Source organism: Punica granatum, chromosome 1, assembly GCF_007655135.1.
Source record: "Punica granatum isolate Tunisia-2019 chromosome 1, ASM765513v2, whole genome shotgun sequence".
In the NCBI taxonomy this organism is placed as follows: domain Eukaryota; kingdom Viridiplantae; phylum Streptophyta; class Magnoliopsida; order Myrtales; family Lythraceae; genus Punica; species Punica granatum.
Genome location: NC_045127.1, coordinates 49,691,062 through 49,709,361, shown reverse-complemented (window position 1 = coordinate 49,709,361; position 18,300 = coordinate 49,691,062). Strand labels below are relative to the sequence as shown.

The 18,300-nt window shown below is 38.8% G+C and overlaps 2 protein-coding genes across 8 annotated transcripts; one reads left to right on the top strand and one right to left on the bottom strand.

The window, feature by feature from the left end:
• The first annotated feature begins 11,086 nt into the window (after positions 1 to 11,086).
• On the top strand, positions 11,087 to 13,727 carry LOC116212106. Of its 2 annotated transcripts, none has more exons than XM_031546692.1 (7): positions 11,087 to 11,440; positions 11,711 to 11,880; positions 11,969 to 12,071; positions 12,204 to 12,320; positions 12,450 to 12,620; positions 12,903 to 13,026; positions 13,107 to 13,727. In XM_031546692.1, the coding sequence occupies exons 1-7, from the start codon at positions 11,183 to 11,185 to the stop codon at positions 13,244 to 13,246; spliced, it is 1,083 nt and encodes a 360-aa protein (XP_031402552.1). In that variant the 5' UTR covers positions 11,087 to 11,182; the 3' UTR covers positions 13,247 to 13,727. The 2 variants fall into 2 exon arrangements, with proteins under 2 accessions (XP_031402552.1, XP_031402548.1); XM_031546688.1 differs by having other exon boundaries at positions 12,186 to 12,320.
• On the bottom strand, positions 11,811 to 17,033 carry LOC116212079 (uncharacterized protein At5g41620). Of its 6 annotated transcripts, none has more exons than XR_004157807.1 (7): positions 16,149 to 17,033; positions 15,408 to 15,533; positions 13,805 to 15,263; positions 13,242 to 13,304; positions 13,051 to 13,144; positions 12,212 to 12,287; positions 11,811 to 12,061 (listed from the first exon to the last, which is right to left on the bottom strand). XR_004157807.1 is itself a non-coding variant. In XM_031546670.1 (6 exons), exons 1-5 carry the CDS (start codon positions 16,563 to 16,565, stop codon positions 13,092 to 13,094), a joined length of 2,118 nt encoding a protein of 705 aa, XP_031402530.1. In that variant the 5' UTR covers positions 16,566 to 17,033; the 3' UTR covers positions 11,811 to 12,287; positions 13,051 to 13,091. The 6 variants fall into 6 exon arrangements, 3 of the variants coding, with proteins under 3 accessions (XP_031402530.1, XP_031402534.1, XP_031402541.1); XR_004157808.1 differs by lacking the exon at positions 12,212 to 12,287 and having other exon boundaries at positions 11,811 to 11,915; positions 12,018 to 12,061; XR_004157809.1 differs by lacking the exon at positions 13,242 to 13,304 and having other exon boundaries at positions 16,149 to 17,032.
• Positions 17,034 to 18,300: the final 1,267 nt, after the last annotated feature.

Genomic DNA, 18,300 nt, shown 5'->3' with positions numbered 1-18,300 from the left:
TGCTTGATCGCGTCGAGTAGATGAATGTTCATTTCTACCTTTCGAAAGGTCTCGAGAATTTCTTGCTCCGCTTCCTCTTTCTTAGCTCTTGCGAATCGATCCGGGAATGGTGAAGGAATGACTATCTTCTGGATAGGAGTGTTAATGTTGTCTTCCTTCATCCCGTTGGCCGACTTCTCTTTCCTTGTTTCGTTCTCATCAGTTTTGTCTTGTGCCCGATTTTGAGAAAAACTTGCAGGTTCCAACATCTTCCCACTCCTTAGCGTGATTGCACTTGCATTCTCCCTTGGGTTTACTTCCGTTTGGGATGGTAACTTCCCTTTCACACCTTCTAGTTTGCATACGGTGGTAGCGAGTTGAGACATTTGATTCTCTAGATTTTGAATGCTCGCCCTTGTCTCTTTTTGGAATGAAAGGGTGCTAGTTGCTAAGCTCTTGACATGGTCTTCCAATGATGATGAAGAGTCCGATTCACGATTATGTGGAGGATCGAGTTTCTTATATCTGAAAGCCTGTGGTGGCGGCTGCTGATTCTGCTGTCCATATCTCAAATTGGGGTGATCTCTCCATCCCGAATTGTACTGATTGGAGTATGGATCGTACCGCCTTTGCTGATTTGAGAACCGGCTGATGGCGTTAGCTTGCAGATCGGGTTCATCCTGTAGCTGTGGGCAAGCATCGATGGCGTGGCCTTGGAGGAAGCATATGCCGCATGTCTTGGTGCTCTGTACTTGGCTCAATACCACTTGCTTCATCATAGTTGTTAATTCGGATGTCTGGCCCTCTAGGCTCGAGCTTCCCACCTCGTTCACTTTCTTGGGAACTAAATCTTGTCTACCACCGAATTTTTTAGAATGTGCTGCCATTCTAGAGATTAAATCTCGAGCTTCACGCAACGTTTTATCCTCTAATGCTCATCCACTTGCTGCTTCTAATAAGGTTCTATCCACAAGGACCAAACCCTCATACAAATATTAGAGTAGAAGCTGGTCTGAGATCTGATGATTGGGGCAGCTCTCACAAAGTTGATAAGAACGCTCCCAATATTCATATAGCGTCTCACCCGAGAATTGTTGAATGGCAACGATTTGTTTTCCGATGGTGCCTAGCCTTGCAGCTGGGAAGAATTTCTCGATAAATTGTCGCTTCAGATCGTTCCATGTAGCGATGGACCCCGGCGGTAAGTAATAAAGCCAATCCTTAGCCTTGTCAGCTAAGGAAAAAGGAAAAGCTTTCACCTTAATCTGCTCCTCTATCACCCCTCGGGGTTTCATCGTGGAGCGCACGGTGTGGAATTCCTTGAGATGCCTGTGTGGGTCATCTCCTAAAAGTCCGTGGAAGGTTGGTAGAAGGTGTATCAGCCCTGATTGCAGCTCAAAGGCGGCCTCTATTTCTGGGTATATAATACACAATGGTTGTTGGTTCAAGTCGGGGGCTGCTAGCTCCTTCCATGTTCGTTCTCTAGCCATTGTAGTTGGAGTCAGTTTTTGTTCTTCTTCGCCCTCACTGTCGCTGGAAGAAGGGGTTGGCTCCACTACCCTGTCGGCTAGCCTTTTGGCTCTCCGATTCGCCCTTGCGATCTTCTCGATCTCTGGATCAAAGATAATTTCACCTGACTGAGACGCTATTCAACAATTAAGAAAATTAAATTGCCTCCTCGGCAACGGCGCCAAATTTTGGCACGGCCTGTCGAAGCCCCCAAAATAAAGTCGATTTCCCCAAAACTTGTAATAAGAAAAGGGTGAGAGCCGAGTCGAAATCCCAAAAGAGGTTAAAGGGTTCTCTAAACCAATGAGCTAGCAAAAGTAACGAAATGAGAATTTTGATAATCCAGAAACTAAATTGCAGTAAAAACAATTTAAAAGTGCAAGAGAGAGGGAGTAATCAATAACCGGGAGACGTATGACTTGAGTTCGAAAACCTCATAGCATTTGGTTGATCATAAAAGCATCAGAATGTAAATTTCAGCAGCTAAGAGTCGAGTTTCCGCGACTGCAAGGAATCAACTAGCATCTAAATTTCAACTAGTCAAAACACCGTCTAACTAGTAAGTTCATCAACTAGTTAACAAGGTATCGACCGATTCTCCAATTAACTAAGCATCGACTTTAAGCACAAGAATGCCTTAACCCGAGCAATTGATCGATTCATCAATTAATTGACTCATCCTATCATTCTTTAACTAATTAAGGCAGCAACTACCATTCGATTCATCAATTAGTAGTCTTGCTTCGAATTGATTTCTACTAACACCGTAGTAGTCATTGATCAGCTAACTTACAAGTATCATATTCACAACCATGAGAGAATACTTGTAACGATGACATACAAGAATGAATAAGTGCTGAAATTGAAATATTAAAACCTGCTCCTCACAATCAAACCGTGAGCTTTTCGCTTTCAAGTCAAATGAAACGAATTAGCCACATATGGCTATGCAGGAATACATGAAAACTGATGATCGTTAGAGGAATACTTAGCAGCCGCCCGCCTCTTTTCCAAGTTTCTCTTCAAAGAAAAACTAAAAAAACATAAACCTAGATGATGCTTAGGTTTTTACGTTTCCCTAAAAAATGGGAAACAAATAATGAACCTATATTTAAAGATTTCCGAAAACTCCCATTGTAACTGAAGGAGAATCCTAGGATTTGCAAATAAATTGGGAATTGATTCTAAACTCCCTCTCGAATTGGTTGTGCACGTTGTGCATCACTAACCAGAAGTCCTTGTATTCTTACAAGTTCCATCTTGATACTTCAATGGTCTCCAATTCATCCCAAACATGTATCAAATTGCCTTTAACTCTTTTCTCGCACAAGTTTTCTTAGAAACCGTCATCCAAGCATCAGATACCTTGAAAACAACATAAAACCAAGTCTAAATTGTACTCATTTCATGGATAAATCCTCCCTTATCAATCATGCTTGACGATCTTTATAAATGAATAGATTATTTGTTTTACCATATCCAGAGTAATAAGTTCTGACAGAAAAATCAAGGGACAACCTCCATCAGACACTTTTGATTGCGGCATGCTACACTTGTGTTGCTCCTAATATTAATATAAGCTCGTATAATTTGCACGTGCCAAAGAACATATTACTCTCCAAGGTCTGCGTACACACTTGATCAATATGGGTGTCCTCTGACCAGAAAGTCTTGCCATCATGCAGATTGCTACTATCCCATGTAGCCTCCTCATCATAAAGCTCCCAAGCTTGCTTAATGACTTAATAATTGATAGTTTAACGGCATTGGAAAGGCTAGCTAGCTACGCACCAGTGGAAAAAAGTACTAAGCTAGTTAATTAGCCCACTTGTTCCCCCATCTAGAATATTATTATTTATTTGGTTATTCTTTTTCCGATTAGAAAAAAGTTTATGCAGCATTTGATTGTCATTGCACGCAGGGATGGATGGAAGGGACTAGAGCTGTAGTTGTCTTCCTAAAATTTTAACTTTAGATGAAAAGTTATAAATTATTCTACTACTTTTTTTATAAAATTACTTATATTCATCCCATAACTAGCAAGTTATTTCCTCTTTTACTCCTTCTAAGGACTCGCCCCTTGGATCAAAATCCTGAGTCAGTCCCTGGTTCTATGTATAAGGACAAGACGTCTCTAGATAAATTATTGCCTAGATTCTGCTCACACAATATGAATTATTGATTAAATTAAGCAAACCACAACCATAACATCTCACGTACGCCTCAGGGAAAATAATTATGTGAGTCAGCTTGATATTAGGACTACAATTGAGTCGGTCCTCATCATATCCCGGATTGTGTACGATCTCATACCATTGTAATTTATATCCAGAGATAATCATCAGGAAAAGATCTTAATTAATTATGAGCAGTTAGTAGAAAATTAGAAGAAGTTCTTCGCCTTCTTTTTGCTTGGTAAAACACATTAAGTACATGAAATGATTTTTTTTTCAGTCATATAGGAAGTTTATTGACCTAATACAAAAAGTATATACCTAATAAATGAGTACGGATAATTTCATAATAAGAATCGAATTTGAAATCTTTAAATGATCAAATGAAGATATATGTCATGTTATTGCATTACGCTTTGAAATAATTTAATTTTAGAAAACAAAAGCAACTCAAGGTAGGAAAAGATAAGGGTGGACTATTCCATTTAGTTGAGATTAGACCAACAAAAGAGAAAAATCTGTTGTTAAATGAAAGCTAATCTTCAAGAGAAGCCAAAAAGCATATATATGCTCCGTGGAAGTGACGGGCAACTTTTATTAATTGATTTCCACGATGCAGGGGATTGGTAGAAGACTGTACGGGCAGCTGGCGAATAATTCCTCCTCCTCCGCATGTTATACGAAAAAATTAAACTAAAATTATATTATCATCAGCTAATTACTTCATTAATTAAAAATTACGTTAGTTAATTCCCTAGCATAAGCTCGATCCTGCCTTTCTTCCACCTATATAAACCGACACGTTCCACTGTGAGAAGTAGCTCTCAGGTTCAACTACATGTATCCCAATACATATGCATCCTCTAGCTAGCTATTAATTATAAGATATATATCTCATAAAACCCTAAGCCCTCCGGCCACCATCTCCGTCCACACTTCTCCTGCGCGGAGCTAGCCCTAGCTAGAAGGTATAGAACTCGCTCCCGACCATTTTCGGTACGATATCTGTGTATCCGGTCAACTCGATCCGGTCCTATCTATCTTCACAAAACGATCTTTATCGGTTTTTCTCCTTTTCTTCTCCTTGTTAGTTCCTTTTCGACACGTATGTTCGACAGCGGTTCGAGATGCATATAGAAAGAGAGAGGGAGAGAGAGCTTTCTTCAGTCCATTCAAGGGGTGCCCTGGGATTTAACTAGCTGCCGACTCATTCATCCAAATGCCGAGCGAAAGGGCTCGGTACATCGTCGCTCGGTAAATGAGTGAATGAAGCGGGAGACTTGTTGAGTCTTAAGCTCCCTTCGCTTGGACTGAAGGGAGCTCCCTCATGTCATCTTTTTCTTTCTTCTTTTTTCCCCGGTGAGCAGCTCCTCATCTTATTAACTTAATTATTGTAAAGCAATATATATATATATATATTATTGTATTTATTGATGGCATTAGACAAATAATGACATCTCGAGAAATAGATATTCAAGGAAAATATAAGAACTACAGTGTTGTAATTCAGACGGTTTTTTTTTTTTCAGTAGTGAACGGGCCGTAGCCCTAGCTAGTACAATAGAAATAAAAAAGTAAAACTAGGAAATGCAAAGTCGGGGTATAGAAGCCCGAATAACATCATTTCAGGGACGATCGGTAGATGCTGTGACACATGAAGAAGTTCCAAAGGCATATTCAGCGCTTTCCTCGCGAGCCAGTTCGCACAGGAATTGCCTCCAGATAGTAAGGTAGAGATAGCCGGGTGAGTTTAATCCCACTGGAAACAACAATTACTGTATAAAATACCTTCAGTTTTCTGATGATTTTTTGTCACTTTTTTTATTTAAAAATTAGTACAATAATAAGAAGGCTGCTAAGTGATAGATAATGATATTTCTTCTGGTTATCATGTGTAGTTTTTTTAGTTGAAATAATAGATTTTTTCAGTGGAAAATGAAATAGTAGAATGGATTCACATATTCACTGGAGACTTGAACAATGACATAACTAGTCGATTTGAAATCAGGGGGTTCAATCTTCTGCCACACTGATACAGACTTTGTTGTAATCGCAAAAGAAGAGAGATATTTTTAAAGATGTTCTCTCGTCCGAATGGTACGTGTTGGCAATCTTATCTCGATCAACCATCAGTCGAGTGCTTCTGATTAATTAAGATTATCGTTTAAGCACCAAAAAGAGAAAAAAAAACTGACAATCTGACTGCTGCTGTTGTCGACACCAACGTCCACTATACATACATGAACATGCCAGTGACTTTCGGCAAAGAAACGGCCTATGAATTTTTACCGGAAAATTAATAATATTCCACTACTGGTTTATGAGTCTGAATATAATATATATATATATATATACATACATATGTGTATGTATGTCTTTTCTTTGTTGATCTCAAAGCCTTATCTATATGTATATATATATATTTTGGAGCAGTGTGTTATAAACTAGCTAGGGTTTTATGAGGAAGTGAGGTGCTGATGATTTGACGCATTTGCAGGCGCAGAAAGGGAATCTCATCTCATGTAAAGCTTTGGCTGCAAGGGCCACACGACAAACAACCAGAAGCTTGTTCCTTGGGCTTTGCCCTTTTTGTTGCAACAATTTCCTAGGGTTGTCTTTTGCTTCCTAATTACTAATTTGCCCCCCATTATGACAACATACATATTCAAGAATTGCAAACTAATTATATTTAAAGGGTAATTAGTGCATAATTACGATTCGATTCGGGTCGAGCTTGCCCCACAATAAAAAGAAGAGAAAATTCTATATATTATTATTATCTGGCATCTGTTCATCTCTCTTTTTTTTTTTTTTTTTTTTCTTTTTCCTGGACTCTGATTATTTCTGTCTATCGCTTTGAATCTGAGTCATATGTATATATATGTATATATATATCGCTAATATCCAGACATCTAATTATTGTTCTAGTGAATGAGAGATTAGACCTATAACATGTACTATAGATGTGCCTTTCCCCCCACTTCGATAGTAGTATATATATGTATTTGATATGTCCCTTAGACCATTGAATACATTTACATATGCTCGCGAATGTGATTGATATTATATTTTGATCGTACTTTCAATCCAAAAGTTGCAAGTAATTCAGGGGTTGAACTCAATACAATATATTTGAGATTTTTATTATTTCTATTTTAATGATGTTGGGCAACTAATTCCTAACAATTATTATTTCATACTCGAGTTGAGACTTTATCCCAAATTGAATTTATCGTGATTGGTCGGCTCGTCGGCTCGAAGTGTGAAGAATTCAAAATATTAATCGAGTTTCAAATTTGCAATCTTTTGACAGATTTTTCTTTCGACAATGTCAATATATCATCAAAAGATATACGGCAACTCCTTTCTAGCTATATATATATATATGTAAGCAACAGATGATTGATCAACCTGCAAGAAAAAAAGTACCCGAGAAATTGAATAAGGAAAACAGACAAAGCTCAATGGTCGACTCCTTTATACAAGGTGATGTTACAAATGTTCACCCCCCATCACCTAAAAACTGTTTCTGAATGTTTCATTAATGAATATATATTCTCTTCTGAAAATGTCTTTCACTACCAAAAATCGGCACTTAGATTTCGCTTATATGACAATTCAAACGATATATACTACACATGTAGGCAACAATGCATGGCTAGGTTCCCATAACGTTTTATTGCAAGTTCTTCGAGACATTCGCACAATTTTGAAAATCATGAAGGGTTCGGTTCATTCGGTTGTGAATGCAGCCGTCCTCTTCACTTGCACAGTGCTTGGATGATTCTTGTGATCAAAAGAAATTAACTTCTGAATCGACTATACCCTACATAATAAGGCTACATCCCCATGTCCTGCCGATTGTTCGTCAAGGAGTCTAGGCTTCGCTCGAGTTTGAAAGAACATTATGATATGTAGATTGTGAGAATGAATCGACTTCGCTCGAGTTTGACAAGAACATGGTGATATGTAGAATGTGAGAATGAAATAACCTTGGCATTTGTTTCCCTCGTGTGCGGGCACGCGTGTCGGCTGGCAAGCAATATCTGTCGGACCATCGGTACTTGATGAATTGCCGAACATATATAAATGCAGCTCGGCAACACACATCTAAAGTTTACTTGTTTTTTATTCTACTGTCTCTCCTACCTTTTGCATTCGTTTGGTCTTCTAATACATGTGGGAAGGATGTGCTATTTGGTAAAGATGGGATTATTAATTTATGAATATATATATACATACATATATATATATATATATATTTTTTTTCATATATTATTTTTATCTAATATGATTTATAATAAATGAGAAAGAACCAATTAAAATCGTCTTTAATTGTAATAATAAATATGATCATTATATTTGAGTGATTAATATTTTCTATCGACTGTTGCAATTTAATTAGTATTTTATTGGATTATGTGACCAGGTAAAATCTCTCGAAAATTATTCTCTAAAATGGGCCGGGGAGCACAGTGTGCTTCAATTTCGGTATAGTCATAATGCCTTTGCTTCGTTTGTCGGATGACTGGCACTGCAACTGTGTTTCCCACCCAAACCAGTAGAAGAACGAGTCGACCACACGGCCACACACCTTCAAATAAGAGAAACAACGTCACCTTAATTAATGGTAATTCAGGCTGTGCATGCATCATTTATACTTATATTGTAATGATATGCCGGCCATCTATTGCACGGATTAAACCAGCCTAAGGATTTTGAAGAAGAGATCGAGCTTGATTTTCTCGAGATTGTTCTTGATAAGATTCTTTACATGAAGATGAACTGTGAGTTTTGTAGTGAGATTGCCGGTCACCATCAGACCTTAATCCACACGATCTCAGGATGTAATGACCAGTTACGATATCCCATGATTTTCGACTTATTTGATGCCGATTATATCTCGGAAAATCTATTAAACTGTTCTTTTGCTCAGCATGAAAGCAATATCATTTTGCTTGCAATGTGCACCATCTTTAGCGGACAATATCAAAGGGCAATCCGCTTTTGACTTTGGCATTTTGAACTTTGATTCGCAACTTCCTCGTCAAACACTAATCCGTCCGAGGAAATGGAATTGCCTGACACTATATGTATGTATGTATGTATGTATAAAAGAAGCAATTGCACACTATTAGTGGTGCCTAGGACAGGATCATATCTCTGCTTTGCTTGGTGCTGCCCCTGGAAGTTGAGAGTTGACTATAAGAAGCAATTGCTAGCGTCCATGGGATATTATTATTATTATATATCAGTTGAATTAATTCTTATTCGATACATCGGTTTAATGATGACCATAAAATGCTTTCTAATGGATTTTAAATTCTTATATTGCAAGTAAAATCAACTCGTATAAAATATAATTTGCCAATTGTGTCATTTCTAGTGATTATTATTGAATTTCTTAGTTCATGTTAGATGTATTCTTATTTGTTGAAATTTATATATTTTTTGAGCCGTATAAGAATCTCCTTTTTTACCACCCGGAATTAAAAAATGTGATACATATCTACATCAGAAAATAAGTCCAAAATCCCATACGGTTTAAAATATGATTAATGATATAGCTATAACGGTTTGTATCTTCCTGAGAATTCAAAGAAGCGAGTGAATATAGAAAGTCGATAAAATGGTCAATCAGTCACTCTCGAACATAGTTTGACATTATTATTATTATTATTTTTTTTTTTTTGCTGGATGAACACAGTTGACTTTATTTCATGTAGGGAATGAGTGTTAATTAAAGAGCAAAATTAATCATTCTCATTGGTGAGTCGGGTAGACAAAATCTCCTAAGGTGGGAAACAAATCTTATTTAAGAATTTTAACTAATCTATCTATCAGTTTCGTTAGTGCAATGGCTTTGATCTCCCACTGAACAAATCTTTGTTAAGGCCTTTCGTTAGTGTAGTCTCATGTATGATTGCAGGACATATATCATTTTCTGGACACGTGTCTAACTCGCAATGTTTTCTAATTAGTTTTCTTTTCCCTTTATGGGCGCCTTGGTCAACTTTAAGAGTAACCAAAATGGGATGAAGGTTTCATCATATTGGTTTGGTTGAATGTAAGTAATATCAATTTATGTAAGAAGAAGAACATAAATTTAGATTCGAAGGAAAAACACTCATTATGAGGGATAGTAATCCTTAAATGCTCTCCTTAATTGTGAGAGTAATGTATACAGCATTTGGTAACGGAGTATGATTATGATTTTATTTGATTTCACGGGATAAAAATAAAAGTAGTTGAAAAATTTTATTATTAAATTTAAGAAGAAGATAAAAAAAATAATGATTGTGTTATTGAATTAAGAGAAAAATAATGAATAGTTAGGAGAATTATATTGAAAAATTAATTGTAATAATAGATAATAAAAAATATGTAAGAGAATTTATTATTGAATTGAAAAAAAAATATAAAAAAAAATAATGATTCTATTGTTGAATTGAGGGAAAAGAAAAATGAAGTAAAACTAACTTTAACTTTGTTTCTAAACGCAGTATAATGTTCTCTCATAACTTTTATTTTCAAAAAGATTGACTTGAAAAGATTAATCATGTAATGTGGTTCAAGACAGTTGACAAACTGCTCTATCAAAAGACAAACTTTACCTACATAACAAAAGTTTGAAATACTATCTCAAGGTTAGACTAGCTGATGCTTGAGCAAAAGATTACTTTCAATTAATAACTATGGATACCTTGTATATCATTTTTAAAAAAAAAGTGAAACTTGAAGGTGGAAGATACTGGCCATATTGTAGTTTTTTTTTTTTTTGAAGTTGAAGGTGAAAGGCGCGGTCACTCTTGATGTCGTCGCCCTTTGACCGCTATTTCGAAGCTTTCGACCAACCACTCCCATTCGGTCTCGATACAATGAGTCTGGTTTTAGCCTCACTGCAGCCATATCCACCTTGCTCTGGCGAGTCTAGGGTGAAAACCTAGGTCACGAGCAATTCCAAAGAGTGCCTTCACGGTGAGTCAACCAGGCTCTCATTGCAGGCTGGTGAGCTTAGGTCTATGGTCACCCGGTCACGAGCCCTCCGCGTTCCTTGCCAATGGCAGGCGACTGCTGGATGAGCTCTGCTCATGGAACATTACTATGTTGGGTCAAATATTGGATAAATATCGTGTCATATATTTTGTCAAATATGTTGGTGTGGGCAGTTACTTCTTGTTGGGCTGTCCCAGGCCCAATCCATAAGTGATCCCCGATATAGCTGACTGCTGAAAGCCCATGTCGGCCCACATAGTGAGAATACAATTCAAGAATGGACGGGCGAAGCCTGTTGGTCTCAGTCATTCCATAGTTTTGTCTTACGGAGGATACCAAATGTACTCGGACCGACAATATCCGACACGAATGAATCTCGTTGTTATAAAGGATGACATTAACGCCACGACAGTTGAAGATAAGGTGCCCTTTTCAACTGAAGTCCAGACCTACTGAGAGAGCGAGGGAAGGAAGCTTGCAAGCTATTAGCTCGAGCTCGAGAGAGCTCACAAGGGGAGGCGAAGATGCTGGAGATGTTCGAGGTGGGCCCGTGCGAGAGCTCCTATGAGTTGGGCTTCCAGATTGGCCGGAGATTTTCGGATGTGATAGGGATCAGGCTATCGAAAGATCTCATTCTCCAAAACCAGCTCCTCCCTTGGGCAAGAACTGAAGAATCACGTCCCCTCATTGAAGCTCTCACTCGAAGCAACCGGGACAAGTTCCCAGGGTATTGGGACGAGCTCATAGGAACAGCAGAAGGAAGTGGTGCACCCTTACTCGAAGTATCCCTCTTTGCTTTCCTGTTCCCTCGGAGAAAAAAAAAAAAAGCAATCTTCCTAGAAACTGATAAAACCTGATAGCTCATTCCCCTGTTCTCCAACCAAATAGAAAAGAAATGCACACACAACCTTATGTTGCAGATGTCAACTTCCGAGAATGCGATAAAATATTTTCTAGAAACTTTTGAATAGACGAGAATTGAAGTTAATGCACCGCAATACACGACCTTAAGTTGCAGCAGTGAAACTTTGGCTGTATATTTACTTGCGCAGATAATGCTGATAAACTTCAGGAAGGAAATCCTATCCTTTCTTCCAGTTCCAGAGGCGATCACGGCCGCTTCCAATGCTGCGATTGAATGCTCTGATGTTCTTGTCGTGGATGAGTCTGTGGCGGTCGTGGCGCACAATGAGGATGCCAGTGTCGCTCTCCTAGGCCACACGTAAAACCTCCAGCACAGTCCATTCTCTAAGTGATCTGTGAAGAGAAATTCTTAATTTTCTGATTGGAATTATGTTTGGTATATGCAGTTACCTGATAAAGGGGACTCTGCCAAATCAGATCTGCTTCGTCGCTTACACATATGCAGGAGAGCTCCCGAGCTGTGCTTTCGGGTTCAACAACTGTGGAATGGTAAAAAGGTTAAACTGAATTCAATCTTGAATTCATATAAATGATAGATGATCTGTATCGCATATTGTAAAATTGCAGATGGGTACGCAAAAAATTGACCAACGATAGGTGAAGGTTCTTTTCATTTCTCAGGCATTTACATTGAATTCTGTGCCACCATCCAAAGATGAGATCATGTTCGGCGGAGTCGGGCGGAACTTCATCTCAAGGGACCTCCTGGAAGCAAAGAGCATGAATGATGCACTAGATGTAAGAGCTTCTACTATGCATCTTGTGAAATTTCTAGAACCCGCAATGCTCTCGCGGCGACTAGAAGTTGTCATGATCATACAAGTAATTGACTAACACATCTTCTTTCTTTTCCCCACTCGAATTAAGAAAATTCATTCATCAGAAGTCTCTGTGGGCCACAGTTATAATTTAATTGATGTGAGGTCAAGAAAGATTCTCAATGTCGAAACTGCATCAAGAAGCCGACTATCGATACACGAGGTTGGGAGGAATCCTTTCTTCCACGCAAACATGTATCTCCATCTTCAAGTCCCACAGGTATGTGCTAAAACCAATTACAAGACAAATTTATGCAGGCTATCTATAGATGCATGGATTGTTATTAGCTTTGATTCTCTTATAAATGCATCCGATGCAGTAGGTTTTTTTACGTAAAATAGACATAATCTTTCTTTTGTTGTCAAGAACATCAAACTTTCTAAACTATTTGATGAAAAACTACCCCAATATGTACTGATAACTGCATATAAAATTTGCAGCGGCTTATAGTAGAAATCCGGTAATCAACTCTAATACCACAATCATGGGTTTCCCGTTAAGGTACATGATGAGAACTCAATAACCAGACAAAAGAGAGCTGCAACGTTACCAAAACGATCAAAAGAAGACTTCCTTTCAGTTCTTGGAGACACGGAGGATGCAAAATACCCAATATTCATGACAGGTAAAGTGTGAGAGTGTCTCGAACCTTTTTATGTCTTCTTTGATAGTTCGTCAAGGTCACAAAGTTTATCGCAACTTCAGGTCCGACGCTTTACACACTGTGCACTGCCCTGATGGATCTGGACCAACAGACAATGAGTATCATTCAAGGGAACCCGAAGAATGGAGAAATCTCTCATATATTCTCTATGCTTACAAAAGAACTCGAGATTATACACTGAAGGCCGTAATTGGGAGCCCAGTTCCCCCCAATGAAAGGTGGATATAGCGTCTCAAATGCTGCATCAAGTTACACCTCAAAAGTGAGGAGGATACTAATTTTTTACCCCGCTGTATGAGCTCCAGGAATCTGGGTCTCTAATTGCTCGAAACCAGTAGAATAGAGTCATCACAATAAAAAGTGACAATTTGCTGAGCAGTTGTGGTGATCCGGGAAGTATTGCAGGATAACATATTAGCCTAGAAGTATAAAAAGCCTTCTGATAGTAACAAGGAGGATAATTATATATCTGGAGATTCAATTACTTGTAAGGTACAATCTCTATAAACTATCCACAATCCGGTTGGCATTGTACTGGTTACACCTCATACTAAGGATCCGATTCTAAGCAAAAGATCAAAGACAGGCTATGGAGGTAAAAGTGGCAAAAAAAAAAAAGTAAAAAAGATATTCACATGTGATTATGCTTGACAAACAATCTCCTGGAACCGATGAACCCCTGAAAACATATACAGAACTTTAAAAGCGGACATGGCTGTAGTTTAAGATTAAGAGAAACCTTTGGGAGCCCTAAACCTTGATTTCTGACCCTTAGACCTCGCCTCCATAAGCTTTGCTTTTAGGGTATTGTCCTTGAGGGCAGGAGGAAGTTTCGAGGATGACTCTAAGACATCAAGATCAGGGGCTAATGAGTTTCCCACCATCCATTGTCGTACAGGACTAGTGTGCGTCATCCATTTAGAATAGTTACTGCAGGAAGCCTCTCCAGCATCAATCTCGCCCACTCCCGTCATCATCAATTGATTCTTTATGAAGTCATTGACCACGCTTTCAGAAGATTTATTCTTGCCTTCTGGTTCATCAGGCTTATAGGCAAATGCGCCAATCTCAGGTGGGACCCCATCATTGGTTCTCTCTTTCTCTGCTTCTGCTCTATTTGAATTCTTACTTCGATTACCCAACAGGGCCCGAGCCATCTGTTCTTCAAATTTTACCTGCAGGCTCGAAGGGTTACGTGCTTTCCTCCTAGCCCGTGGCCCAACCTTCGTCTTCATGAGATTTGTTGCCTTCTCAATCTTTTCCTCTTCAATATTAGCTTCTGCCGCAGCTTCATCTTCACGAGCCTTGAGCTCATCTTCTTTGCCCTGTCTTTGCAGCTCGAAACAGTTTGAATCACTCCCATCAGAGTCATCCTCACCAGCCATATCTCGTGGCCCACTTGTTGCCTCATTTAAGGGCATTGATTCCATCGATTTTCTCCTTTCTCTTGGTCTAAGAGCACCCTTTTTCTTTGCCTGGAGGAATGTCTCCAATTCGAAGCTTAACTTATCTACTATCGAGCCCTTCTCCATGAAATCGCCCTCGGCCTCTTCTAACTTCATCTGCATCCTCTCATCGAGCCATGATTCTGCCACATGGAGAATCAGACGGTCGTGATCGGACTCTTGGGCCCATTCCTTATCGCCCTTCTGTTTCAAAGCATGAACCTCATGTTCATATTCTCGGATCCCAATAGCAAACTCATCACAGAGATCTTCCAATAGCTTCCTCGACTTCCTCTCTTTCTCGAGCTCCATCAAAGCATTCGATAAAGAACTTTTGGCATCAGAAAGTTCCCGAGCCAACTTTCTGTGCAGACTCTCCGACCGCTTCCTGAGCTTTCGCTCATCTTCTAACTCCTCCCTTGTAGATTGAACGGCTGCATGGATCTTATCCTGTTCCTTGGTTTTCCTAACAAGATTATCCTCGGCGATCTGCTTCATCAAGGCATCCATCTCTCGGTGGTCAGATTGCTGATTGCGCAGCAACTCTTTAATGCGCGCTCGAGCATGATCGAGCTCCGTCTTGAGGGCTTTTATCAGTGATATGTTGGAAGTATGCTGTTCTTCCAAGCTCCATATGCGGTTCAAGACTTTTAAAAGCTCCGTTGATGTTTTGAGGCTGCAATGGGGATCGTTGATCCGTCCTTTGTAGTCGAGAGAACTTGAAGGAGTGACTGCAGGGTTATAGGGAGTTACCTGCACCGGAAAAGGCATGCAAGAATGAGCAGCTGGCCATCACATATTGGAAATTTTGTTACTCGGCAGAGACAATTAGACAAAATTACAAACTAAAGTTCTGCTGCAGTAGGAATTCAAATCCTCGCCGGAATTTGCATATACCTCCATTGAACTGCCGTAGCTAGCAGGGGAAAGGGGTTGTATGGCACGGCGGCCCCTCTCAACCAATCGATGATGTTGCAAAAGTGAAGCAGTCACATGCCTCCTTAAACTACTAGCACTCTCCGGCTGCACAAGAACAATATCCCACATCGTAAAACTAGAGCAAGAAAATACTCAAAATCTTGTATGATTTTGGACCAATTGCCATGACCATGCAAATGAGCCGATAGGCATGTGAACCCAACTGAAGTAAATGCTCTCAAACACCTAACAGAACATTTACTGTAGACAGCATAGTATATTCACTTTTACCAGGATATGTCATAAACAACCAGAATCTGAGATAGCACTCTAAAGTAATTTAAATTGGTATCCAAATAAGCTCTTAAATGCAAAGATGCAGATTCACTACCAATGCAGACGAAGGATTTGCTAACAGGATTTCATCAATCTATGCAAGTGGAACCGGCGGTAGACTTCAGTAAAAATATGCGAAGCTGTTCGACTATACAAATTTGCTGTCATGAGATTATTACCTAAACGAGATTGCAGATCCTAATCTTGTATCTTTTATTCATCAAGCAATAAAGATTTTAAACTAAACTATCATAAAGACACCAGGTGATCTCCAATTATCAAACTATCATCTTAAACTCAAACACAAATCAAACAACCAAAACTGGCCACTTATCATACCCCCCAAAAAAAAAAAATCTTTTTTGAGGAATCAGAGAGGGGTACCTGATCAGGGGAGCTGGGGGAGGGATCGGCAATGAAGTGGGCATCCTTGAAATCGCCGCCGCCCCCACCGACACAATCGTCCTTGTCCTTGAGGCGGCGGAGCCTGGGGGGGACGCCATTGGGGACGAGACCTCGGTGCATACTGGACAAGGGGAAGTAGTGGTGGAACTCCCAGAGAGCAGCTGCGAGCTTCCTGGCAGAGATACAACGAGAGGAGGAGGAGGAAGAAGAAGAAGGGTTTGCAGTTGCAGAGGTGTTGAGAGTAATGATGGGCTCACGCGCAAACACAAGGAGGCGGACTGGAGTAGATGGGCCCCCCTTCCTCCTCGACACTAGCAGGACCCTTCTCCTCAACTTTTCCCCCAAATTTTCCTCCTTTTCTGCTTCCCTCTCCCCACTTTTCTCCCCCCTTTCCATCTCTCTCTCTCTCTCTCTCTCTCTCTATAGACAGAGATTCCAATCCCCAATTCCAAACGGGTCTCTGCTTCTCTCTCTTGCCCTTTTTTCTTCTAAGGGCGTGGGCTCGCTTTTTCTTCTACCCTTTTCCTTTTTCTATTGGGTCAGTGCGCGGTTGATGTCTTCTCTCCTCGGCGGTCTTCTTCCCCATATGAGCGAGAGAGCGAGTCTCTTTCTTTCAACAGCAGCTGTTGCAGACAAACTCTGCGGGGAGCAGGGGCGGATCAGGGAACAGGGTCTCCGGCGAGAAGTGACGGCGGTTGCCTCCTCCGTGAAAACTGTTGTTAGTTGGGTTGATCACCCGCCAAAAAGGCTCGGGCTTTAGGACGAGGCTTCGTTAATTAACGGTTCTGCAAAACCACCGTGAAATGCTTTTCCAATGTCAACCTTTTCTGAGCACGTACCTCTCGTCCCGTATCGCGTTCGCGTTTGGTTTTGAAGATATTGAAAAGAAAAAGGAAAAAGACACAAAAAATTGTATCATATGCTAATATCACGAGAGTAGTACATGTTTTATTACAGAAAATTACACAGACGAGCTTACTGATACCCCAAATGACAAAATTTAAATAAGGAAACTAAGTCTAAATCAGTAACAAATTGGACGCGAATCTATCAAATTATAAAATATAAATGGTGCTTTGTCTTGAGAGTTAAAATAATTTTGATTTTGATCGTGGAAAAGGACAAATGATTGTGTAGTATGTTGAGTTAAAGTTAAAGTTAAAGTTAAAATTTTTGACTTGGGAAATGTGTATTTTTATTGTGTAGTGTATTGAGTTAAAGTTAAAGTTAAAATTTTTAACTTGAGAAATGTGTATTTTTGTTGTGTAGTGTGTTGAGTTAAAGTTAAAGTTAAAATTTTTGTGATTTTAACTACTAAACCAAACGGAGCCAGTTATTCTTGTTTGGTTTTAGAATATAATTTTAACTATATTTCACTTATCTTCAATTCAACAATACAATTATTTTTTTTTATATTTTTATAATTTTTTAATCATTCAATTCAATTCTTAATAATAAATTCTCTTAACTATTCATTACTTTTTTCAATATTCAACAATACAATCATTATATTCTCTCAACTATCTATTACTTTTTAATACTTTTTCTCATAATTCAACAATATAATTATTACGATACAAAATTATATATATATATATATACAAAATTGAATAGAGTAATGCCAAACAAGCTTCGAATATCTCATATATTGAGACATGATATTATTTAATTTCTTCAGATATATAAAATATCTTTAATACTCTTCTCCATCTTGTGTATATATTTTCTTCATTATCTTTTTCTCCTATTGATCCCACGATGACTAGAAATGAGTTTCTTTTCCTCGTAAAGTCATTTGTTCTTCTTCTTCTTCTTGTTTTTTTTTCTTTTTTCTCTTTCTTTCTTACAGAAGTAATTTACACTATTGTTGCACGTACCTGAGAAATGTTGTTTGACTGCGGTTCTGATGAAATTTGAAACTGATTTTAGAATCGTGATTTTGATTTTAACTTTACCCACTAAACAACAAAAACACACGTTTCCCGAGTCAAATTTATAATACCATCACATTTGTCTTTTTCCAAAATCAAAATCAAAATCAAAATCAAAATCAAAATCAAAGTTACTTTAACTCTGAAATCAAACGCCCCCTAAAATGTCGAACTTTTATTTAAAAACGATGGTGTTTATC

Excerpts from the sequence above, each read along its gene's own strand:
- LOC116212106 (XM_031546688.1), top strand. The coding sequence starts at position 11,183 with ATGCTGGAGATGTTCGAGGTGGGCCCGTGCGAGAGCTCCTATGAGTTG. Across the intron at positions 11,441-11,710 it reads GTGGTGCACCCTTACTCGAA|ATAATGCTGATAAACTTCAG; the intron begins GTATCCCTCTTT and ends TTACTTGCGCAG. Across the intron at positions 12,321-12,449 it reads GCATGAATGATGCACTAGAT|AAAATTCATTCATCAGAAGT; the intron begins GTAAGAGCTTCT and ends ACTCGAATTAAG.
- LOC116212079 (XM_031546670.1), bottom strand. The coding sequence starts at position 16,565 with ATGGAAAGGGGGGAGAAAAGTGGGGAGAGGGAAGCAGAAAAGGAGGAA. Across the intron at positions 15,534-16,148 it reads CCCCCAGCTCCCCTGATCAG|CCGGAGAGTGCTAGTAGTTT; the intron begins GTACCCCTCTCT and ends GTTCTTGTGCAG. Across the intron at positions 13,145-13,241 it reads TCCCAATTACGGCCTTCAGT|ATCCATCAGGGCAGTGCACA; the intron begins GTATAATCTCGA and ends CTGTTGGTCCAG.